Source organism: Miniopterus natalensis, chromosome 6 (assembly GCF_054644295.1).
Source record: "Miniopterus natalensis isolate mMinNat1 chromosome 6, mMinNat1.hap1, whole genome shotgun sequence".
Classification (NCBI taxonomy): domain Eukaryota; kingdom Metazoa; phylum Chordata; class Mammalia; order Chiroptera; family Miniopteridae; genus Miniopterus; species Miniopterus natalensis.
The window spans coordinates 59,441,628-59,467,387 of NC_142086.1; the positions used below are offsets into that span (position 1 = coordinate 59,441,628).

At 34.4% G+C, this 25,760-nt stretch overlaps 1 protein-coding gene across 2 annotated transcripts in view; it reads right to left on the reverse strand.

Annotated features, from left to right (window-relative positions):
- Window positions 1–2,210: 2,210 nt before the first annotated feature.
- MFN1 (mitofusin 1) overlaps window positions 2,211–25,760 on the reverse strand; it is a 33,549-nt gene continuing 9,999 nt past the window's right edge. The window contains exons 7-18 of one of the 2 annotated variants that reach the window (XM_016218067.2): window positions 24,641–24,748; window positions 21,841–21,991; window positions 21,652–21,719; window positions 14,115–14,236; window positions 12,325–12,451; window positions 12,041–12,145; window positions 11,646–11,748; window positions 11,271–11,500; window positions 8,993–9,145; window positions 7,963–8,159; window positions 6,024–6,158; window positions 2,211–4,340 (exon numbers count right to left, since the gene is read on the reverse strand). In XM_016218067.2, coding sequence (XP_016073553.2) covers window positions 4,259–4,340; window positions 6,024–6,158; window positions 7,963–8,159; window positions 8,993–9,145; window positions 11,271–11,500; window positions 11,646–11,748; window positions 12,041–12,145; window positions 12,325–12,451; window positions 14,115–14,236; window positions 21,652–21,719; window positions 21,841–21,991; window positions 24,641–24,748 — 1,581 coding nt within the window. In that variant the 3' untranslated portion in view covers window positions 2,211–4,258. Of the gene's footprint in view, window positions 4,341–6,023; window positions 6,159–7,962; window positions 8,160–8,992; window positions 9,146–11,270; window positions 11,501–11,645; window positions 11,749–12,040; window positions 12,146–12,324; window positions 12,452–14,114; window positions 14,237–21,651; window positions 21,720–21,837; window positions 21,992–24,640; window positions 24,749–25,760 lie in introns of both variants that reach the window. The other variant, XM_016218066.2, reaches the window with a different exon arrangement.

Sequence of the window (25,760 nt, forward strand, 5' to 3'; positions counted from 1 at the left end):
AGAGTCATTGACTGTTTGCCTCTTGCACGCCCCACCCTGGGGACTGAGTCTGCAGCTTGGGCATGTGCTCTGACCGGAAATTGAACCTCGATCTCCTGGATCATAGGTCAATGCTCAACTGCTGAGCCACACTGGCTGGGTTATTTGTAGACTCTTTAATCACCTAAAGAGTCATTTTTAGAGATCTGACAATATTTTAAAGGCATACTTTTCTAAAATAGTGACCTGCCATGTGATTAACCAAATCATCCCCAAAACCTGCTCAAGAAAGCACTTCTTGCTCCCATGAACTAGGTCCCTCCCTAGCTCCTATTTCTGTACCTGTGATTCCAAGGTTATGCACATTATATTGAGTTCCATCTTCATAGAGGCAAAGACTTGGGCTTCATATTTCAACTACGAGAGAGATTAGCAGGCAGTTGTTATTTTCATTTAGAGTCAGCTGAACGGATTATACTGTATGATGATAGCGTAGTCTCCAGACATGATGGATGTAGGCGCTTCTGGAGTACGGGGTAAGCAATTTAAAAGTTAACCTGATGGATCTTGACTTCTCCAGGTGAGAAAATGAAATTTTTATTATTGTTAAAAAATACTGTGCAATATTATATAACTGAACTTTTGCAACATTTTTGAGGTCTTAGATTAATAATAAAGACTGACAATTTTAAAAGTGAAAACCTTCAGGGAAACTTATGCTTTGAACACTGGCTGAATGTCTCACATTTACAACTATAACAAAATTGAACACTTGTAGCTTATTTGTTGATGCATTTAAACTTATGGAAACAATCTCCCAAAGGAACCTATCAGAAGTTTTATTATTTTTTTAGAATCTTCAGGGTGTGAGTCAGGCTTAAAGAAATTTTTTAAAAAATTCATTATGTTCAGCTTCCAGTTCCTCTTTTGCCATTGTGGAAAGCAAAATTTTAAACTTTCTCCCCTCCTGTTAGAATTTTTAAAAGACCCACAAAGCTAGACAATCTTCCTTGTGAGGAAGGGTAGCACAGTGATAAAATTGGCATTTTAAATTTGATGAAGTAGAATGTACACTTTACTAATTTTTCTCTCATTCATTTTGAGTTGCCTTAAATTTAGTGCTGTATTTAAAAAATATTGGTTACCATAGGTACTCATGAAAATGGTTGGTGTTTGAATGTCTAAGCTAGCAGTTTTAAAAAGTAATTTATTAATCACATATTGATGGTACATCTTGTATTTAGCAAATGTTTGCATGTTGATAAAATTTCGTCCTTTTTCTTTAATTACTGACCCTATAAAAGTTATAATGCAGCATTATGAAAAAAACTGATTGTGTTTTAATGTGTTCAATGCGCCCGACAAAACACATCATACAGTATTTATTTCTTAGTTAATAGAACTTCAGAGATATACTTGGTAGATATTTCAAGCCTTTTCTGTCACACAATGGTGCTTTATCCTATTGTTTTCTTTACAAAGAAGCATCTGAACACTGTATTTGCATATTCTTATCCAAAGGCATCCACATCTAAGTGGGTTTTTAAAAGTTTGATTAAAATGTTTTTCTTCACTTAGAATGGCTTTTACACACTTGTGAGCAGTTGACTTGGAATTTCAGTAGCATAACTATGGGAAAGGTGAACGTACTAGATTAAAGCTCTTCTAAAAGCTTGAAACCAAACGATGGACTTGTCCCATGATTTAACAGTATTCTTGGGTCTTTCTTGCACAGTGATTCATTCCTTTATTTGTACAGTAGCTCTGTGAAATAATGTGGGCTGTGAATTGATACTGTAATCAATAAAGTTCTTTAACCAGATTTCATGTGGCATATTTTAAGTCAATTTTAGATTTTAATATTAAGTCCCAGAACTAAACTCCAAGCCCAATATGTCATGATCAGCCCTAATTCCTTTACTTAAACATTTGTCATGGATTCCAGAGCAGGAAAGAGATTGGGGTGCTCCTGTAGTGCTGTTAGCTTAAAGAACGAAAAATCTTCATTGAAAAGCAAAATTAAGTCATTCTTTCCCTGGTTCTCCCTTAGGATAAACAATTCTATTGCTTATAGGGTTGATTATAAGTTTTTTCATCACCTCAGCCGTGGGTGAGGATTAAAGAGGAAACTTTCAATACCGATCAGGTGTCCTATACGAGTTAATCCAATCAGAAGATGAGCCAGTCTATCCAGGATAGCTTATATATCTCGAGGGAAACTCACTAAATGCCAGTATAAATGCTACATTTATCAACTATCAGACAAGTTTTATTTTCACCTTGCAAGTTTGCATACTTATTTAAAAAATGTAGTTTTGTAAAATGTTTGAGGTTATACAAAGTTTATAAACAATCCTGCAAACACACATAGTGAACAAGAACTCTGAACTGTATCAGCTGTAACTTGCATGATTTCTGTAGAATTCACGGGCTTGGCTGTAGGTGGACTTAACCTCTAGGCAGAAAGGCTGGGTTTCATTATTTTAGTGTCGATTTCCAATATTCACAGATTTTCAAACCTGATTAAGTGGAACTGCATTCAAACTGGTGGTGGAAAACTTACTACAAACTTACATAGCAGAATCACGATTCCAGGAGTTCCAAAACGTTAGTGTGCATCAGGATGACCTGGAGGGTTCTTACAACATAGACCGCTGGTCCCCAAAGCTAGTGTTGAGTCAGTAGGTCTGGGGTAGGACCCAAGAATGTGCATCTCTTACAAGTTGACAAGTGATACTGTTGATCCAGGTACCAACTTTGAGAACCACAGTAGTATACTAATGAAGTGATACCAAACCACTACACTGTTTCAAAATTTCAAGTACTTTGTTGAGCTTGTAACCTAAATTAGCAATACCTAGTCTTAGACATCAAGTTTTCATGCTGCAGTTGTTACCTGATACACACTTGTTGGTGGCATGAACCAATTTTTGGTTATAAAGCAACAACAAAACCTGTAAATTAATATTTATTGCAATTTGACACTGCACCCTAGTATCTGATTGGCATAAAAATATATTTTTGAAAGGCTTCTATGGCCTAAATAATATTCTCAAAATATCCTGAAAAGTAGTGTTGCTGCACCTGCTGTGAAAATACAGAATGGCATCCAAAAGCCTTAAAGGCACAGAAAAGGAAGTGCTGAGTATTAAAAGAAGAAAGGAGCCTGAAATGTTACTTCTCCCACCGTCTCTGTGCATTTCTAACAAGCATCTGGGTGATGCTGATTTGGTGGTCCTCAAGGCTCCATTTTGCATAGCAAAGCCCTAGAATGTCATTTTTTAAACATTTTCATATAAGTTTCAATTAGTTTTTAACACACACACTATACTTGAATCCATAAACATTTCATTAAGCTGAAAAATACAGTGGTAATTTTTAACCATGCCCTGGCAAATTCATACCATTAAGTAAAAGTAAAGCCACCTCAAGGGGACAATCCAGCCATATCCTCAACAACTACCTTCGGAAGAACAGAGTTTGTACATGACTATAACCATCCAAAATTCAGACCTCCCATCTCTGGCTATTTTTATCGCTTCAAACTTTTAAAACTTAGAAAGTGTTCCTTACTGTGGTCATAGCTGAAGCTGAAAATGTTTCTTTAGAAACATCAGAAAGCTATTCTGACCCAGATACTTTTAGAACAGACTACTTAGAATAACAAACCTTTATACTACTTTATATCAGTTTTAATGGGAATATAAGGAGTAAAAAAAAGCTTATTTATTAGTGGTTTACATACCTGCCAGAATGGCAAAAATGACTGCAACTTGCAAGATAATACACTCAAGGACATTCCACACTCCTTTTTGGTGGTTAAAACAATGCAGATATAAAACAAAAAAGTGACTATTCCCATTAAAGTGACATCAAAAATTCGTTTTGAGGAAGATGATGAGCATTCTCTAACTCCTGGATGCCAGGAAGCAGAGTTTTTCAGAATCAAAAACAAAAAGAGCCCTAATTAAGAGCAAGGCCCCACCCCTCAGGGGTCACATAGTTAGTTGGTTCTGTTGCTCTTAACTAATTCATCACTTTAACACATCAAACAATTTCACCTGTTCTTTACCCAAAATTAAAATTAAAGAGACATAATAACACTTTTCAGAAACACAAACACCCTGAGATAGATCATTACCAGAATCTACACAAGAACTTACTATTTAGATATAGTGGGTACAACAATTCATATTTAAAATCATTTCATAAAAATAACTGTCCCAAATCATCCAAGTTACATTTTCTCCTATGACGATCACCAAAGCGATTTCTATTGTTAAGATTCTTCTTCATTGCTTGAACGTAGAAACTGCTTAGTAAAATTCTCCAGCTCATTTTTAAGTCGAATGGCTTTATTTCTAATTTAAAAAATGAACAAAACACCAAAATCATTAAGGTCAATGAGAAAAAAAATGCATCCCATCCAATCCACTAGCCAGCTGCTGTTACATTTATCTGAACTCAGACTAAACTATAGACACTCTTTTAACAGGAGTCCTATTGCCTTATATGGGAGTTAAAGCCTACGTCATGTACAGTCAAAACTGTTCTTGAATTTCCTTTAGGTTAAGCATAAAGAATAAGTGGTTTTATATAGGGACCATGGTATAAATTTAAAAAAAAAAATACCAGAATCATATTTGATGCAGCCAAATGCCCATAAAAAGAGAAGAAAACAGGAGCTAAAACTGACGAAGGAACACAGATTTGGTCTCCCATTCTCATACTATGCCAGGGCACACACACATACTTGAATAAGAGTCTCCCTTTCTTTTAATCTTGGTCTTGGCTTTGTTTTGTTGAATGCATATGCTTGAGGTCATATAAGTTAAATGTACATGTAAACTGCACTGTATATTTCTTCAAGCAACTCTTCCAAAGTACTAGGTGAGTTAAATTCTATCTGAATGGCTGAGCCTAATCCAGTAACAGTGGAGATTACAATTATGATACTTGTTTTTTTAAATTTTCCTTTTAGATAAAGGATGAATTAGTAGATAAAAAATATTCATACTTATTCAGTCAGTCCAGCCAAAATCAGAAAGATATATTAAGTGCCAATAATCTGTTTTATCATTTATGTTTTGCTATGACAAGATGAAACACTATTTAAAAACCTCCCTAGGTTAAAAACAAAACAAAACAAAACAAAAAAACTTCTACTGGATATAGTTTCACCAAATATGAAGGGTTATATTTGGGAGGCTCTAACTTAAAACAGGAGCAATGGAACACTTGGGTGTGTTTGGTTGTGAGAAAGGAGGTCTAAGGGATAGGCAGTCATCTTCTCCAGAGATTCTGAGACTGAGGTGCAATGAGAATATGACTGCCGATCAGATTAGGACCCCAGAGAGAGACCAGACCACAGGTGTTTTAAATATGTGTCCCCAAACAGAGGACTCAAGGACAGCCTCTCCAATTTGTAGACATTGCAGACTGCTCTTATATGGGCAGCTATATGTAGTATGTACCCTGGTAAGCAGCAGCAGGGATTAAGTGATACTTAATAATTCCCTGACTCATAGGTGAGCCAGGAAATGAATAATGGAAGTGGAAAGTTAAGAACTGCCAGGAAGTATAGACCACATGGTGATACTTCTGGTCTTGTCTCCTACAGCAGAATTTATTTAGACCCCAAAGAATCCATGGTAAGTCATATTAAACCAGAACTCCACATTATACTAAGACTTTTTTTTACTTTCATTGTTTCGATTTTAATAGTCCCCAGTGAAAATGGGAAGTTATGGGTCTTGGACTAAAAAGTGATACTTTTAATTGCAGAACTTGTGCTCTCAAAAGGGACTAATATAGTTTAACAGAGTTTTCTATGTTTAAATTTAAAAATGTCCGTTTACATCAGATGTTTTTTCTTGTTGAAATTAGTGTTCATTGAAATTTTAAAACTATGAAATACATAAAATTATAATTTAAGCCAACAGAAAGCTGAAGTTTATATTAAATCATTAGTGCTTTACATAATAAAATTTGATAATGAGACCAATAAATGTTCATATTATTGAGAAGAAATGGTTCAAAAGTACCTTAAAAGCTTTGAATTGTTTTGTATTTCTTCCAATTGCTCTATCTCTTTGGAAAACCTAGCAATTTCTTCTTCCAGATGTCTTTGTGTAATATCAACTTGTTGGCAAAGGCGAGCAAAAGTGGTTGCCATTTCCCTTAAAATAAAAAACAATTTTATCAGTTGTCACAAAAGTCTTAAAATGAATGGGCTTTAAAAATGATTATATAAAAGATCACAAGTTTAAAACATATTTAAAAACATAAGGTATCAAAGAACAAGGTGCTAATAAGAATGGGATGAAGGAGGTATGGCACTTGTAAGCTTAATATGACTAAGGGTTTAATTCCATCTGGTCTCAAGACCAATACTCAACAGGCAATATTACCTTTGCTATATGGTTGTGAATATGAACAAGCTATAAAAAGGCAAAAGATGGGTATATTTCTTCAGAAGCACAATAAGCCTTACTCTTGTCTCCTGCCATAAATTTACTGAGAACAGGAAAGGAAATTTCATTAACTCCTGTGACTTAGGCAAAAGTACTTTAAATTATAACAACATTTAACCATGTTTCTAGAACCAAAGGGTATTATTTTGTGTGCTAGTTCATACGTTAGTTCTGGCAAACATTGTTTACATTTTGTAACTGGGAGCATGCCTAGTAGATATATATCTCTGGAATATCATTAACTGTCTTACTTGCTTTTCTCTGCAACTATTCTGTGCATCTTCACCATAGTCTTTAATTACCAATACTGAACAAATGAAGCATCTTTCATTATTTTAATGTTTTATTAAATTAATATTTAGCTAGTATTATTTTAACTGAGTAATTAGTTAAGGTTATCTCCATTTAGAGTGTGATGTCCTCTGAGGAAAGGATCAAGTTATCTTTAACTTTTTATTTCCTATAATGTCTAGCACAGTTATTGTCACATGGTAGACAATAAATGTTCGATGATCAGATGAATGGAAAGCTTCATTAACTGTGTTTTTATGTATGTATCTTATTTATGTATGTATCTTCATTACAGGAAAGATCTTCCTTAACATAAAGTTGAAACTATTATATAAAGTAGGAGCTCAATAAATATTTGGTGAATGAATGAATGAATGAACTAATTCAGTGGTCTCAAATCCATACCCTCATTGTCTCCATTCTCTACAGCTCTGTTAGTAAAGGCTTCCATCTTGTGTCTGAAACAGTATAATCTCCCTGCAAATTCTTGTCTCCTTAATCTAAACCATTCTATACACACCACTGCAAAGTTATTTGTTCTAGAGCTAAATATTAATGATATCACTCCCAGGATTCCTAATTATCCAAACCTGGGTTCTATTGTTAGGTTCATACATTTTTTTAAAAATTTATCTTTATTGTTGAAAGATGTTAGGTTCATACTGAATGTACTCCCCAACTTCATATATACATCTCTCACTGAAGTCCTCTCATGTTTCTGAACACATGCCTTTTCCTCTACCCTCCTGCCTTCGGCTTGGGCTATTTTCTCTGCTTGTGTCTTCCTATTCTGCACATTCTACCCCTCCCCTAGGAAATCTTCATCGATCCGCTAACCTTCATGATTTCAGATTGTAGAGCTTCACATTACGAGGCACTCATATTACTTATCACTTGTCACCTTTTATTATAATTATGTACATTATTTCTTCTATTAAATTGCAATCATGAATTTTATAATTCATCTCTCAGTAGCATCCAAATACAGAATATTATGCACTGACTTAACTAGAATTTTATATAGTTTTACAAGATCACTGAAATAAATATTTATGATACATGAAAGACACTCAATGGGCCCAGGTATTTATTATAACAAATGTGTTCATATTGTGATAATTCTTTGAACTATACTCTTATTTGTGCACTTTCTGCATACATGTGATATTTCAAAAACCTGCCCCTTTTTTTTAAGCTGAAGATGAATTTTTCAACTTACTGTTGTACTTGATGGCTGCAGTTTGCACTCGTGAAGCTAACAATCATCTGCAGTTTTTCAGTTGCATAGTTCACAAACTGCTGTTTAAAAGCTCTCTCCTTGGCTCGGGTGGTCCAGGCCAGCCTTTCATAAAGATACAAAGCTCCATACATACTTAATGAGACAGATATGAGTTTCCAGCCTACAGTTTTCCAAATCTGCAAAATAAATTTACAGTTTACTTTGAGAAAGAAAAACACTGCTGGGGAGACTGTATTCAAAGGAGACTGTACTACAGGTCTTTGAGTCAGATCCATTTTTAAATAATTTATATTCCTTCTCTATGAGAATCTGAAGTTATCAGAAATCAAACAAGCTGAAAAAGGAGTAGCATATAAATATCAGGCAAGAAGTTTTATAACCTCCTAGACATTTGGTGAGTTGACTCAATGTATCTTGAAAAAGGAGGTTAATTTCTTTTAGGTCAGAGGTTTCAAAAACCAAAACATGTAAATTGATGCTGTTAATGATATGAATTTTTTAACATATAAAAACTACTAAAAAGTAACCTGTAGTACTTTAAGGCAGATCCCTTTGGTATTCAGAGAGAACTAAATAAGGAACCTGGATCATTCTTGTTATTCCATTCTTGTTAATATCATTTTTGTGTGTGCTGTGATGGGAATATAGTTGGAAAGCATTGTTTTAAGGACCAGCTAGTTGGTGGTATTTCTTTCCTAAGGTGTATTTTTATAAAATTTATATTGTGGTAATAATTTCACTATATATATATGAAATTGTTATGCTATCCACCTAAAACTAATACAATGTTCTGTGTCAATTATATTTCAATTTAAAAATAAATATTTAAAAAATTTAAGATGAGGCTTGTGTAACTCTTCTTAATTCACTAATTTTAATCTATAACTTTTCACGTCATTTTACAGATCCTGAAAATAGAAAGAAGTAAATATACCTTTCTCTTTGTGATCTAGCAAAAAGCTTTGCAAAAATTTCAGTTTTCATTATAATAAAAAGTACTCTTTCTTACCACTCCTCCAACAACGATAATGCCCATAGACGTTCTAGATGTAAGAGAAGCTAATGCTGTTATTAAGGTAACCATGATTTCTTCCTGTGATGCATTATCTGGTGTTGCTGGATTGGTGGTAGCAGTGGGAGTAGAAGCTAGAGATCTGGGGAGCTAATAACATTGAGGGGGAAAAAGAAAGATTACAGTTAAACAACTACAAATGGAATAAAATAAATTCTATTGCATCTTTTAAAATTATAGTAGTAAATCAATGTAAAGAACAATTCCAAATAATGAGTTTACCATAAATACATGAAGAAAATAAAAATGGTGTGAAACTTATTTTCTATAACATAATTTTCTGTGACCTAGATACTGTAAAGAATAATGAATTTTCAATGAGTCTACCTGTTAACAGTAGGCCCTCAACTCTTAAGACAAATTAAAATTGTATTTTTAAAAAATTCTCACACCAGAAACACAATCCTTTAAAAAAAAAGTTGGACTTCAAAATTAAAACTTTCACATTTAAAAATACATCACAAGAGCCCTGGCCGGATGGTTTGGTTGGTTGGAGCACCATCTTGTACACCAAAAGGTTGCAGGTTCAATCCCCTGTCAGGGCATGTACCAGAGGCAACTGATTGATGTGTCTGTCTCACACTGATGTTCTGTCTCTCTCTCTCTCCACCTCCACCCCCCTTCTCTCTCTCTAAAATCAATAAACATACCCTTGGGTGAGGATTAAAAAAATATATATATATATGTCATAAGAAAATTCAAAGATAAGCCACTGACTAGAAGAACATATTTAGAAACCATATATCTAATAAAGGACTTGTATCTAGAATATATAAAGAACTACAAGTCGGTAAGAAGCCAAATAACCAATTACAAATTGGGCAAATGATTTCAATAGACATTTTATAAAATAAAATACATGAATGGCTAAAAGCACATGAAAAGATGTTCAAAATCATTAGTTATTAGGGAAATACAATCAGTGAAGTGGCATCTCATACAAACTACAATGAGATACCACTTCACAAGCACTAGGAATAAAAAAGACAGATAACAAGTCTGGATAAGAATGTTGAGAAACAGAGAACCTTAACATTGCTGGTGGGAATGTGAAACAGTACAGCCACTCTGGAAAACATGTTGACAGTTCTTCAGAAAATTAAACATGAATTTGCCCACAGTCCAGCAATTTCACTACTAGGTATATACTCAAGACAAGTGAAAACAGATGTCCACATAAAAAACAGAATATGAGTGCTCATAGCATCATTACTCATAATAGCCAAAAAATACAAACAACTCAAATGTCCACCAACTGGTACCTGGATAAATAAAATGTGTGATATATAAAATGGAATATTATTCAGCCATAAAAAGGAATGAAGTACTAATATATACTATAGTATTTGTGCACAACAATGATGAACCTTGAAAACATTTTGCTAAGTGAAAGAAGCCAGTCATAAAGGGACACATTTTTTAAAATTCCATTTATAGGAAACATCCAGAGAGGGCAAAAGAATGGATAGCTACAGAAAACTGACTAGCAGTGGGGCTGAAGGTGGGAATGATTGACACAAACGGGGACAAGAGTATCTTTGGAGTTGTCAGAAATGTTCTAAAACTGGATTGTGGTGATAAATTGTGGTGATTATAAATCTGAAAAATTATTGAATTAATAAATTTAAAAAAGTTTTTTTAAACACTTATATTAATTCCAATTTATCTTAAGTATGAAAACAAAAACTTTTAAGATGAGAAAATAAAAAAAAGAGTGTTTCAATTATGAATGTAGAATGACCTACAACAGTACAGAATGAAAACTCTGGACTGCCCGGCCGGGTGTGGCTCAGCGGTTGAGCGTGGACCTGGGATCCAGGCGATTGGGGTTCGATTCCTGGTCAGGGCACATGCCCGGGTTGTGGGCTTGATCAATGACTCTCTCATCATTGATGTTTCTATCTCTCTCTCTCCCTCTCCTTTCCTCTCTCTGAAATCAATAAAGATATATTTAAAAACAACAACAACAAAAACCTCTGGACTTAGCTTTCCTTTATGCATAGTATACTTAATTCAGAAATGCTCCATGTGATAGATAGTTCACAAATATGCAAATTTCACCCAGTTAGTTCCAGTAGAGAAAATCAAATAAACAAAATAACAGGAGAATCTCAACTGGTAGAATCAAAGCCACATACCTGTGTAGTAGTACAGAAATAAACACCTGATACAAAGACTACTCAGAACAACAAAAACAAAACAAAAAAATCTGTACCTGAAAGACAGGCTCGGATAATCCTAGAAGCACCCTCTGTGCATTCGTAGGGCCCAAGAAACGATGGACAAGGGAAGACCAGCCCAAGGAAAAACGAAATACAATATCCTCTTGAAAATCTGAACATAACTTGTGGCAATTTAGGTCATAGCTAAGATCAAATTTCTTGCAAGGAATTAGTGTATGTAGTTTATTCTGTACACCAGCTGGAAGTAATGGCTTCAAATTTTCTAGAAAGAATAAAATTAGGACATTTCTTTAAAAAAATAATAGTAAATAATGTTTCATATTTTATAAAATACCTAAAGGAAAAAAAATCCTTTACCAACAAAATAAAGAAAATACTGCACATGAACTTGTAGACATAAATATTACCAATAATTTCTTGTTGGGATTGAAGCATCGAAGCGTTGACTTCATTGGTGCACCGATCAGCCAAATTTCTTCCCATACCATCTTCTATGTGCTTATTTAACTCCTGTGAAAAACAGTAAATGTCCACATTATTTTCTCTCTAGAATAGAAGCAGTTTTATAAAAACTTTAAAAATGTAGTAAGCACTAAAAATGATCTTGTTCTAAGAGGATAACTTTTCTGTGAACTTTGTATACAAGGTAGTTTTTACATTTATTACAAGAGTTCACAAGTGATGTTAACAGGTCAGTGTTGTGTACTGATTGCTATAAAGATACTAAAATAAACCACTATGTAAGAATGTAGAATAAGGTGAGGGAACTATCTGAATAACTTTTAACTACAATTTAACTTACATTTTTATATATTTTCAATACACTTGGAGTAGGATGAAACTCAGAACAAAATTCATCAACCAAAACAGAGAGTCGACAAATTTCATCTGTCATTGCACATGAAACCTGAAAATATGAAAAGAAAAAAAAAAGAGTAAAAAAATTAAGATCATCAACCACTTAAAAAAATCAAACTGAAAAAAACTTAATAAAATATTCCTTTAAGGCAACAGGGATAACATTTTTAACATTATCAAAAATATTTCCATTTCCAGTTTTTTAATCATAAAGTTACTCTTACCCACCTTGTTTGCCACCTCCTCTGTAACCTCCTTAATTTTCTTCTTAACATCCATTGTCAAAAGGTTCATCTGGTTTCGGATAAAGTCTAGTCTATCAATGTGGTCTTCCCTCTCTTCCAGTGAATAAACCCTATTATAGTATGAAGAGTAATTAATATTCAGGGATATTAAAGTCTCAAAACAATTAAGCAAGGGCATTCAATTATGTACTGAACCATCTGTTAGCATGATAGAAAAACCTCATATTCCAACATAAAAAATGATTCAAATAGTATTTCATTTATAAAATACTTTATAGATGATTGAATATAAACTTTCTCTGCCCATGTGTCACCTGAATCCCACCAAAGGATTAGTAAGAATTCTAAGTCTCCAAACACTTTACAGATATGAACAGAACTCAATACTGACTTTAATAAATAAGGGACAGCAAATGGCATCCTTTAAGCCAAACCCAGCACCTGGTAATTTTTGTTAAAGTATGATTGGAATATAGCTAGGCTCATTCATGTACCTATTGCCTACATGCCTGCTTTTGCTCTAAACTGCAGAACTGAGTAGTTGCAAGAGACAATATGGCCCACAAAGCCTAGAATATTTTCTCTCTGGCCTTTATAGAAAATATGTCAGCCTGTAGATGATGTAAGGAAAAAAAGACCTGAAATCCTTTTAAGAGCATCTTTAACAAAGAGTTTCTAAGACACTATGATTACACAAACCATCCTCAAATCACATCATCTTTGTGCCATGTTTAGTTCAATGTCCTATATTTTTAAAAATTAATAAGGTCAATCCAGCAGACCAAATACTTTGGCAACTATAATAAAGCAATTGAGCTGAAAGGGACATAAATGGCAATACAATCTCATTATACAGAAATAGTGCACACAGCCTGAACTGAAATCAGACTCTGGGGTCTCACCCTTTTGTTTTATATGCTGGAAATTCTCTAATTTTTTAGGTAATACATTCTTGCAAACGTGTCAAAATTAAGCAATAGACTTAAATATGAGAGTTGCTGTTCCCAGCAATATCAAATACAGTTAAAATTCCCAATTACATGTCACCTTGGACTTAATCTTTAATGCTTGCTATCCTTCTTTTGATTGGCTTAAGCTCATTAAAGGTTCAGCTGAGGCTTAACATCATCATATTTGTCACATCTAATAACATCCTGATCATTGTTTCAAAGTATCAAGGTTGTGACAACTACCCTTTTCTTTGATAGCGTTGCCATTTTCATGCATTCAATTTTCATTTCTATAAAGTAGTAAGTGGAATAAAATAGTGCAGTACAGTATGACATACAGGGTAGTGCTTACCCAAATGACTTTCTGGCTGGCAGATAATATTACCTTGTTTGTTTGCCAGCTGATAAAAAACCACCACTGGCATAAAAAAGTGATTTCAAGGGATCACTGTATGATATCTGAAAGATGGGTCATGGGTTGAATGTAAAAAGGAGGGTCACCTGCTTTGCATTTCAAGAAATTTAGCTTAAAAAAATCCTTCTTCCACTGCTTTACAGACATTTTAAACCCAGTAAACATTTTAAAACCACAACTCACACACAATACTGATCCAGGGAATGCAAACGATGTGTTCAAAAAATAAATAGAAGAAATATTTACATTTAATGTTCATTTTAAAACATGCAAGTAGATGCGAGCTAAATCCACAAGGCTGACTTTAGCAGGAAAAGTATTTATAATGTAACAATTTAAAATCCTAGTTTAAGGAATTCATACTGACACAAAAACTTACATTTTTTTTTGCAATAAATGCATTCATACCTTTTCTCTGCTGCTGCCACGTTTATTGAATCCATTATGTCTTGCACAGTATCTAATATCTGTTTAGCTCTGATAGTGTGCTGTTCAAACTTTGTTTTCACTGCTGACTGCGAGATACACTCCTGCGAGGGGCCCAAGCCATAACACATTACTGTAATTCCATCCCAACAGTTTTAGGAATTTAAACACAAAAACTTGCTGTTTATAACTTTAAACAAAACAGAAATTATGAAAGAAAATAAATGCATGATAAACACAACTTAAAATTACAAAGGTTAAAAAAATTACAAAGATGCAAAAGTAAAAAGGGCTTTCAAACAGCAAGTTCAAATCTTTGTGTAATTTTACACAGTAATGTGCAATGGTTTTCACTATATTATTTTTTAAAATGAATAAATAACAGGGTACTAGTTTCAGTGCTTAAAAAGGTTTTCTTTTATAATTACTAATTTTATTATCACCTTTAATCTACTTCTAGTCTATATTTTTCTCATACTTGCAACAGATGCCCTAATAAAGTTCTTGGATTGTGAATTAGAATTCTACCATGCTAAAAAATTAGTTGAATGCTATGATTCACATACGGTTACTATAAAGGACTTTTGCAGATTAAAATTTGGAAAATTTGAAAAATACTCTTTAATAACAACCAACCTAATATTTTAAATTGTATATAGAAAAAGTCAACAACTATTTCAAAAATAATCCTGTTATTGCCATTGATCTACAGTGATGCCCTATCTCATTTGTTTTACCTTTAAGCCAAATGCACCTCACAACTTGTTAATAGTTGTACAAATCAGACTTTCATGACCAGTGTTTTTTTAAATAGAAGAGAATACATCAGAATGTATCACATATAGTGATAGATGTTTGTGAAATTTTAGTTTCAATTTTAATATATGTGCATACTACTTGTTATTTAAAATATTTATGGTATGTTTGCAAAATCATTAAATTAAATCAGCCTTTCATATTTACTTCACAGAAATTAAAACTCTGGCCCTGGCCAGCTTGGCTCAGTGGTCAGAGCGTCAGCCTGCCGACTGAAGGGCCCAGGTTTGATTAAGTTCGTCTGGGTCACAACTACAATAGATGTTTTGTAGGCCATGTTTATTTTCTTTGATGAATTTTTAAAAATTAGGGATATATGCCAACTCCAATATTTTTTTTGAATTCACCTTTTTTAACCTCTTTGTGTGTGTGTGTATATATATATATATATATATATATATATATATATATATATATATATATATATATAACTAGTACAAAATTGTGGTTATTACTTCCTAAAGTTATCACTATCCTTCATTAAAATAGCTTTCAGGATTTAGCCCTGGCTGGCGTGGCTCAGTTGAGCATCGTCCCAAGCATCAAAAAGCTGTTAGTTCGATTCTTGTTCAGGACACATGCCCTGGTTGTGGGCTCAATCCCCTGGCAGGGGGTGTGCAGGAGGTGGCGAATCTCTAAAAATCAATTAAAAAAAAGTTTTCAGGATTTAAAGGTACTCATTTAATACTCTAGTCCTATATAGTATATTATCTTGAAATCAATATGTTACACATTCATTCAATGTACTATTTATAACCTATGCGTAGCCTTCAGGTCTCTAAAATGGTCATTTGTTCATTTCTTTAAGACTTAAAATCTCCTCTGCCACTTTAGTTGCCTTCTTCAGTGTTTTTTTGAGGTATAGAACACACAACAAAAATCATCTCTTTAGCTGTAAGCACATGAGGATAATTCATTTTAGTTAACAGTTTATAAAGCTTTAACCCAGAGACCATTACTCTCTTCCATTGCATAGCCTCACTTTTGCTGATGGTTAAGTTCATTTATACATACTCCATATCACTAATCCTGAGGGGACTGGTAGTAGGAAGTGAGAGCATTACTATTCAGTACATGCCAAAGCAAAAACCACCAGTAACTACACAGTATTAAACATTTAAAGTGTAAACTGCTATTTTTAACAGCCAAAACTTGTTTTACTTTAAATAACTGTCTCATAAATTGCCATATTAACCTCCACAAAAACTATAATAAAAGTATTAAAATGTTTTTAAAAGGAAAAAACAGTTAAAAGAAATTCTATGTTCCTCGATGAAGCAGATCTAGAAATCAGCAATGAAGACTTCAATTTATAGATAACAGCACAGTACTAGAGCTAGACTAGACAGGAAAAAAAACTTCCAAAAGTTATTAGGCAATACAAAAGTTACTTCTTGATTAAAAAATATACAATGATGAATAAGTATAGAGAAGAAAACAGGCAATCTTCTAATAAAAAGTATCCCACAATGGTGCTCCCACTGATGATAAAAATATTGAGTCAACCTGCAAAAGAAATACTCTATTATACTGAATTATTTCTCAAAACATTTCATAGACTAATGCTTTTGAATTTCATGGGAAATATATTTATCAGGAACTCCAATTTTCCAAGGAGAAGTTCAAAATACTACATGAAAACAATTTAAATTCCATCTTGCCAAGGTATCCTTTAGGCTGTTTTACAATTTATTAAAGATTTAGAACCAAAACAATAATCATATCTCAAGATAGTTTTCTGATTTTCTAAAAACACCTAAAGAAGCCAGCTGGTAAGTAATCACACATAGCTACACAAGTAAATATTTACATGTAATTAAAACATAAAATGAACTTGTCAAGACCCCCTTGATAATAGACTCCAAAAACTCAATAACATACTACTACTCACCACTCTCAACTTATTTTGAAATATTTTTAAATGACAAGAAAGTGTAAGAAAGAACACCAATATAATATACCTTTCAAGTAAATATACCAAATGTTAACATTCAGCCTCATTTGTTTACTTTTCCTACTCTGGCTCTCCATACAGATATATAGTTATGTCTATATAGAGAGATATATGTATTTGTATATATTCCTGTGTGTGTGCACATATTCCTGTTGAATGATCTGACAGTTCACTGTAGCCACCACAACCTTACTACTAAATACATTAACACGTCTACTACAGATCCATGAAACAATTATTGTATTCAGAACATATATCACTGGGACAATACTATTAACCTAACACAAAGTCCATTTTCAAATTTTACCAGTTATCCCAGGAATGTTCTTTACAACAAATTCACTGACATTTTACAGAAGAATTATTTTATATCTTTTTTCCCATCATACAACCAAAATTATTAAAAAGTTATGGCCAGCCCAGCTGGGCATAGCTCAGAGGTTGAGCGTCGACCTAGGATCCAGGCGATCAGGGTTTGATTCCCGGTCAGGGCACATGCCCGGGTTGCGGGTGCAGCCAATCAATGACTCTCTCATCATTGATGTTTCTCTCTCTCTCTCCCCCTCTCCTTTCCTCTCCCTGAAGTCAATAAAGATATATTTTTAAAAAAAAGAAAAAAAGAAGTTAATGGCCAAATAATTGAGCGTAAGATTTAGATTTCTCAATGGCTTGTAGAATATACACCTATCCAAATACAAATTGAAAACAGAAATCAAGCATATTAATAGAATTAATGTTGATTTTTTTTTTTTTTAAATATACCTTTATTGATTTCAGAGAGAGAAAGGGAGAGGAAGAGATAAAAATATCAATGATGAGAGTGTCATTGATCGGCTGCCTCCTGCACGCCCCCGACTGGGGATTGAGCCTGCAGCCCAGGCATGTGCCCTGACCGGTAACCGAACCAAGATCTCCTGGATCCTAGGTCAATGCTCAACTGCTGAGCCACGCCCGACTGGGCAATGTTGATGTTCTTGATTGATTTTACTTGATTTAATTTGGTACTCTATGTTTGCTCATTAATATTTAGTTCCTTTGAACAAAATTAATCTCAAAGAAGTCCATGGCAAAGATCAGACTGTTCAATAAAAATGATGAATTTGGCATAATTTTTCTTTTCACAAAAATCATAAGACTACAAAAGTGGAAATTTTTAAAATGAAGACAAAATGTGTATAAAATCCATATTCTGTGAGCACAATGCAAAGAAACCAAAAGACTGATAAACAAAAGTTGGATAAAAAGAAAATCTGAATTTTAACTCCTGTGTTAAACAGGATATTCTAAAAACTATAGTTAAAAATAAACAATGAAGAGCCCGATGGGGCATGACTCAGTGGTTGAGAGTTCACCTGGGATCCAGGTGATCAGGGTTCGATTCCCGGTCAGGGCACATGTCCAGGTTTCGCACTTGATCAATGACTCTCTCATCATTGATGTTTCTATCTCTCTCTCTCCCTCTCCTTTCCTCTCTCTGAAATCAATAAGGATGTATTTAAAAATAAATAAATAAAAGATAAACAATGAAGACTAAACTGGATACTGACATCCATGAAATATGTCCAAAGTTACATTCACAGAGAAATTCACAGCCCTAAATTCTTTCTTAAAGGACAAAAAGCAGAGCACACTTTCCACCAATACTGAAGACTGCATTTCCCGGACTGGAGCTGAAACACCAAAAACATCTCCAGGAGAAGACCAGCACACACTAGTGTGGACTACTGTGGAACGGCCAAGCTGACGAGGGTCCTGGCCCCAAAGCCACCTGGCCCTGAGCAGCCTCACAGCCATGCTGTTTTCACAGTTGCTCTGTAGCACTACTGAGCTGTTCCACAGCAGTGCCATTTTCACAGTCATGCTGTATTGCCATTGAGCTGCTTGCACTAAATGAAGTTTCCTTCTTCAAAAAAAGAACAAAAAGCAAAAAACAATGCAACTTAAAATGCTTTGGACACTAAGGCAAAATTTTTGGCCCATCTGATTATTTTAGATAAATTCAAATTATTTCTATCTGATTCTTATTTTATTATTTTTTTTTATAGCAATGCCTTTAAAAAAAAAGATTTTTATTTCAAAGAGAAGAAAGGAGAGGGAGAGAGAGAGAAACATCAGTGATGAGAGAGTCATTGATCAGCTGCCTCCTGCACGACCCTTGCTGGGGATCGAGCCCGAAACCTGGGCATGTGCCCTGACCAGGAATCGAACCACAGTCTCCTGGATCATAGGTTGATGCTCAATTGCTAAGCCACGATGGTGGGGCTATCTGATTCTCAGTTTAGATCTATAATAGTTTCAATTAAACAAAAGTTTCAAATTCTAAATCCTGACATTCTCCATGAGTTTATTTAAAAGCTCATAAGTAGTTTTTTTCTGCATATAATTTTTAGGTTTCCAAGCGAACTTTTACAATAAGAAAAGTAAACTGCCTGGCTGGTGTGGCTCAGCAGTTGAGCATCAACCTATGATCCAGGAGAACGCGGTTTGATTCCTGGTCAGGGCACATGCCAGGGTTGCAGGCTCAATCCCCAGGGTGGGGCATGCAGGAGGCAGCCAGTCAATGACTCTCTCATCATTGATACATATATATATATATAAAATATATATCTTTATTGATTTCAGAGAGAGGGAAGGAGGGGGAAAGAGAGAGACAGAAACATCAATGATGAGAGAGTCATTGATCGAGCCTGCAACCCAGGCATGTGCCCTGACCGGGAATTGAACCCCGATCGCCTGGATCCTAGGTCAACGCTCAACCGCTGAGCCACGCCCGGCTGGGCTCATCATTGATATTTCCATCTCTCTCTCTCCCCGTCTCTCTGAAATCAATAAAGATATATTAAAAAAAAAAAAAAAAGTAAACTGCCCCAGCCTGTGTAGCTCAGCGGTTAGAGTGTCCGCCCACAGACCAAAGGGTCGAGGGTTGGATTCCCACAATTCCTGGTCAAAGGCATGTACCTGGAGATTCCATGTACCTGGCCCCAGTTGGGGCTCGTGTGGGAGGCAACCAATCATTGTGTCTGTTGCTCTCTCACATGGATGTTTCTCTCTTTCTCTATCCCCCACCCTTCACTCTCTCTAAAAAATCAATGGAAAAATATCCTCAGGTAAGGATTAACAACAACAACAAAAAACAAAAACAAAAACAAGTAAATTGTCAATTTCCTCCTACAAACATAAAAAAGAATAGCTCCTAAATCTGTTTATTGTAATCAGTTGGAAAGCTCTGAATACATACAGATTCCTAGGTGCATCCTAGCCCCACTGGATCAGTCTCTGGAATAGGTCAGGAATCTGCAGATCTCTAAAGCACCTCATGTGATTCACAAGATCAGCCAGGTTTGGGAACCTGTGCTCTATAGTACATCTCTAATTCTTCTCATCCTCACCTCTTCAAGGAGCTGTTTTTGGGAGAGCAAAACTGTACCAGAAACCAATATAAATGTGTAAGAGAATAGTATATAGTTTGGTAGGAGAAAACAGTGACAAAAAGGAAAGGGAAGGGAAGGGAAGGAAAGGAATGGGAAGAAGGAAAAGGTCAATAAATAAGGAAAGACGAAGGAAACAGAACAATAGATCCTCTCCCCAATATTTTCCCCATGGATAGAATAACAAGAGCATTAAATCTCAAAAGCAAAAGGGAAAGAAAATAGACAGCACTGGTCTTTCAGTAACTGAGACTTCACGTATCCTATGGCCTAACTTGAGAGGATATCTTCTAATATCCCAGGGGTCTCTGAACAATTAGAGAGATCCTACCAAGATAGCTGGTAGTGGGTTTTTTTTTTAAACACTTCTTCTTCACCTACCTAATCATCTTTCTGCCTCTAACCAAATTAAAGATGGTAGATAGTGAACAAATATTTAATTCTGCCTAGTACATTCGACATTCATGTCAACATTAAGGCAGTTACTACTTATAAGGAAGAGTAACTACAGATGAAGTTTTTCAGTTCTGCAGTCTGTGTTCATTCTTGGGTGAGGATATGCAATCCAGGCAGAGCTAGATTAACTAGGGCTAAATAAGAGTTTAGATGTCTTTTAACATTTATGTCTTTTAACATCTAAGGAATTTTTCAGTCAAATGCAGGATAAATTTTATTGTCTCTGAATAAAACACCTACACCAAGACACAAAGTATCCTCCCTCCTCAATGCTGCATACACATTAGCCATATGTGTGTCTCAGCAATTCCTACCAGATTCCTAAAGTACAGATCTTTATTTTTGTATTCATTCATGTGTTTAGGGCATATAGCATAAAATGTGGAGAATTAACAGGTGGCAACACAGTTTAGAAAAGTAATACAATTTCATCAAATGCCATCAACTATGTTCTATCTCTCTCTATAAATGCTATGGTACAAAAGAAAAAAAGACGATCTTCACTTTGCTCTATTATCCATTCCAACAGCAACTGCATTTGATTAGTCTTGCCCCAAATTACTCAATATAGAGAACTTCCCTCAATGCACAACACAAGAAATATTAGAAAGTAGTTTCTCATTTAAATGCAAATGCATAAGAAAAAAGAATAAGAAAGAAATTAGAATCTTTAATTCTTAATTCTTATGGATCATCTATTTTGCAGGGACTTCCACTCTTCAAACTTTCCTTGTTTCACTTGCTATGTAACTTTACTAAATAACAGTATGGTTATTAACAAAGATAAATAGTGAAAATAGATTATGATCACTCTCCATCCAATGTCAGAGTTTTATATTAGCCAACACATTCAAAAAATTCCTACCTCAAAGATTTGTTCAAAATTCTGAAACTCCTGTAATCTTGCCTGAAATCCTTCAGCAAGTGCCCCACCTGTAACAGTTAGGTGAAGATTTTAAGACCTAGTATATATAGTGAGGTAGGATTTCTGGAATGCCATTTTTATAATCTTTACTTATATTTTAAAAGGGAATCTATAATGAATACACACCACCTTCTGGCATCCCCTGTGCTTTGTGCATTCTAGCACTAAGAGCTTCCTTTGCGGAAACGAAGAAAATACGGTTCTGTGCTTCTGAAGGATCCACAACTTTGAGTTCCTCCACCAAAAAATGTAGGCATCTTTCTGTGTGCTGTCTGCGTACCTAGAGCAAAACCAGGTATTAAAAGAATTCTAATAATTAGACAAATATAACTATAACCAATAGCTATAGACCTAAACTCCATTTGTAGTGATATCATAGCAATAGTTCTCATATACTTAACAAATTTTAATTATACTTCTAATAATTAAAGTTTGATATTTGCTGACAGGAAATTTCTGTCTCTTAACCTAAAGTAATGATTCTTCCTTTAAACATTTAATTTAAAATTCTGATAGACCATCAAATATTACACAGCTATTATAAAACACATCGTAGACAGACATTAGTACTTAATGGCATGGGAAGACATTCCTAATTCTGTATTAAGGATGTACATGATTATACAACAACAAAATGAAGTATATATGTGTGTGTCTATATATATATATATATAAATTAATAGGTAACATGCAGGCCAACACCTACAAAAATGAGTGGCTGAGTGGCATTTTTATTTCTTGCTTATACTTTTCTTATCTTCCACAATGAAGCTATTAATACCTTTGAAACCAGGAAATAAGTGCTACAATAAATTTGCTACAATGAAGCTATTTTTATTTTGAAGTCAGGACATAAAAAGTGTATTTCTCTTCTTAAAAACACTGGGAATTAAAGTTGGGGAGAATGCATTAGGTAGGGATTAGAGTTGCAATGTTAGGTTTAAGATTAGTGCCTGGGTATTAAAACGAGGACTAAGGGTTAGAATTAGTTAGGGTTTGGTAGTAGCCTTTAGCATTACGGCTATGATAAGAAATCCCTATTTTAATATTTAATAAAATTAAGCTACCTAAGAATAGAAAAAAACTATCTGTGGGTGATACTTCCTAATTCTCTGATTATTAAATAAGACCCCAATTTGAAAGAGTGTGATTATAAAACAAGAGTTAATAATACCAGAATATAAAGCTTCAAATTAAGCAAAATTCTAATTTTGGGTGTGTGAGGTACAATGAAAGCAAATACTCTAACATGTGAACCATAGTGGAATAATGTAAATTTTAGCCCTGGCAAATGGGGGATTTGGCCCCCAGTTGGGGTTCATAAGGGAGGCAATGACCAATGTTTCTCTCTCTGTCTTTCCCTCTCCCTTCCTCTCTCTAAAATCAATAAAAACATATTTAAAAAATAGTGTAAATTTTAATTTTTTATGTGTTTATATATATTTTTTACAATAAACATACTATTAATATCAGAAAAAGTAGTGTCAAGCAAATTAAATAAACATTATTTATAGACCAAATGCCAGATACTCTATTCTTTTCCATTTTTTATTTTTTTAATCCTCACCTGAGGACATGTTCATTGATTTTGAGAGAGAGGGGAAGGGAGAAAGAGAGAAACATCGCTGTGAGAGAAAAACATTGATCAGTTGCCTCCCACACCCATCCTGACCAGGGCCAGGGATCAAGCCCACAACCTAGGTATGTGCCCTGACCAGGAATCGAACCTGAAACCATTCTGTGTATGGACTGCAACCAACTAAGCTATACCAACCAGGGCTCTATTTTTTTTAAAAAAAAGTTTCTAAAACCACCAGCATGACTAAAATACCAAGTGTTGGTGAGGACATAAATCATGTGAAACTCTCAATCAGCTGATGGGAGTATAAACTGGTATAAGGACTTTAGAAAACTCTTGGGCTGTGTTTACTAAAACAGCATATTCTTAAACTGTAATCCAGAGATTCTACTCCTAGATACTCATGGATTACTGAGCTCTGCATCATTAACATTTTGAGTCAGGTAAGTCTATGGTTGGGGGGGGGGGGGCTATTCTGTGATTTAGTCTCATTATCTTTAGCCTCTACCCTCTAGATGTCAGTAGCACATTCCCTCAGTTGTGACAACAAAATGTCTTCAGACATGGCTAAATATTCCTTGGGCTCAAAACTGCCCAACCCCTCACATTGAGAACCATAGGTATATACTCAAAAGACATACATACCTATGTGTTACGAAAGGACATATATAAGAATATGCACAGCACCATTATCCAAATAAGTAAATACAGGTAGTTTACCCATATGCCCATCACTAGCAGAATGAATAAATCAATGGTAGTCAATCACAGGATGAAACACTATATAGCAGTGAGACTGATCTTCAACTGTGCACAACAGTGTGACTGCGTATCACAAATAATGTAGAACAAAAGAAACCTGACCAAAAAAGTAGATACAATATGACTCTATTACATAAAGTTGAGCAACTGGAAATATCAGTCTAGGATGTTAAAAGTCCTAAGTGATTATCCTTGGGAGAAAGAATAGAGGATGGAAGAGAGGGATTCCTGGGGTGTGATGTTCTGCTTTTTGATCTGGATCTGTGCAAATTTGTAAATTTAACTGAGCTGGATATTTATGATTTGTACACTTTTCTAGTATGTCATACTTCAATTAAAAAATTAAAACAAAGAAAACAGAAGCTTCAAGATCTAAAATGATTAGATAGTACTTTTATAAAACAATTTTTCTTCAAAGTAGCTTAACACTTGTCTATATCAAATACTGACTACATATTTCCTATAATTATATTTTCTCAAGTGAGAGAAGAACTGCTGCTTATCATGTGCTTTACTACAGGAATACAGTTTCCTCAGATAACAATGTACATGACTACATTTCAAATATTCAGGGGGGAAAAAACTTACATCTTCCATATATTCTGGCTCTGATGCAGAGGCGTCCCAACGATTATTCAGAATGAAAACATTAGGCTTAGAAAGTCGCTCATTTACCTTGTGAAAAAACTGTTTTTCCTAAAAAACATAAAATGGCCAAGAGTATGCTCACTTTTAAAAGCAATTTTTATATTTCTATTTATAATTGAGGCTTTCTTGTAATCTAAAATTTGGAACCATTTAGACAACAGTGATAAACACCCATTGATGAAGGATCCCAAAGCACTACAAGCATTAAATTTTTCTAAGATGAGAAAATTAAAACATAAAAGAGGAAAAGTGAAGATTTTCCTGCTCCTGCCATAAGTCTTTTTGGAAATTCAATTTAACAAATATTTTATCTGTTTCTGCTATATATAGGACATAAAAGGTATTGCTGTATGACAGTCCAAATTTTCAAAAAGCTACCTCCAATCTCTTTTAAGATTTAGACTAAGACCCATGTATATCACATCATAATAAGCAATAGAGAAAGGTATGTGCCAAAAATACTATAAATAAATGCTTGGACTATTCAAAGGAGGGTGACACCATATCTAGTTGAAATGATGAAAAGCTCCATAAAAAAGGAAGTGGTGATAAAGATGGGCTTGAAAGTACTGACAACAGGGCTTTTTGAAATGAAAAGTTCAAAGGAGGGAAGAATTATGGGCAAAGTACAGCATAAACAAAGGTACCAAAGTCAGAACATAAAGTTTGTTTATCCAACACCTCAATAACGGAGTTATTGTAACACAGGTTTTAAATAAACATTTATCTATTTTTTATACCATCAGGTTATAAACGACTGTCAATGTTGTCACAGCAGCCTGCTCTATGTGGTACAGATTGTTTGTAGGGGCTACTGGTCATACAAGCATTAATAACGTTTCGACAAAGCAAAGGTCTTGCTGGTAACACCTAGGTTATAATGGCATTTGACCATTTGTATGCTTTTGATGAATAACAGCTTTTAAAAATAGTAGTATAGTTTTAGATACAGTATCAGATTATCTAAAAATCTGGAAAGTTATTTGGGATGAATCTAGAAATTTGGGATAAATAATCTAAGTTCAACAAAAGTTTAGTATATACACAAGATAAGCTAGGA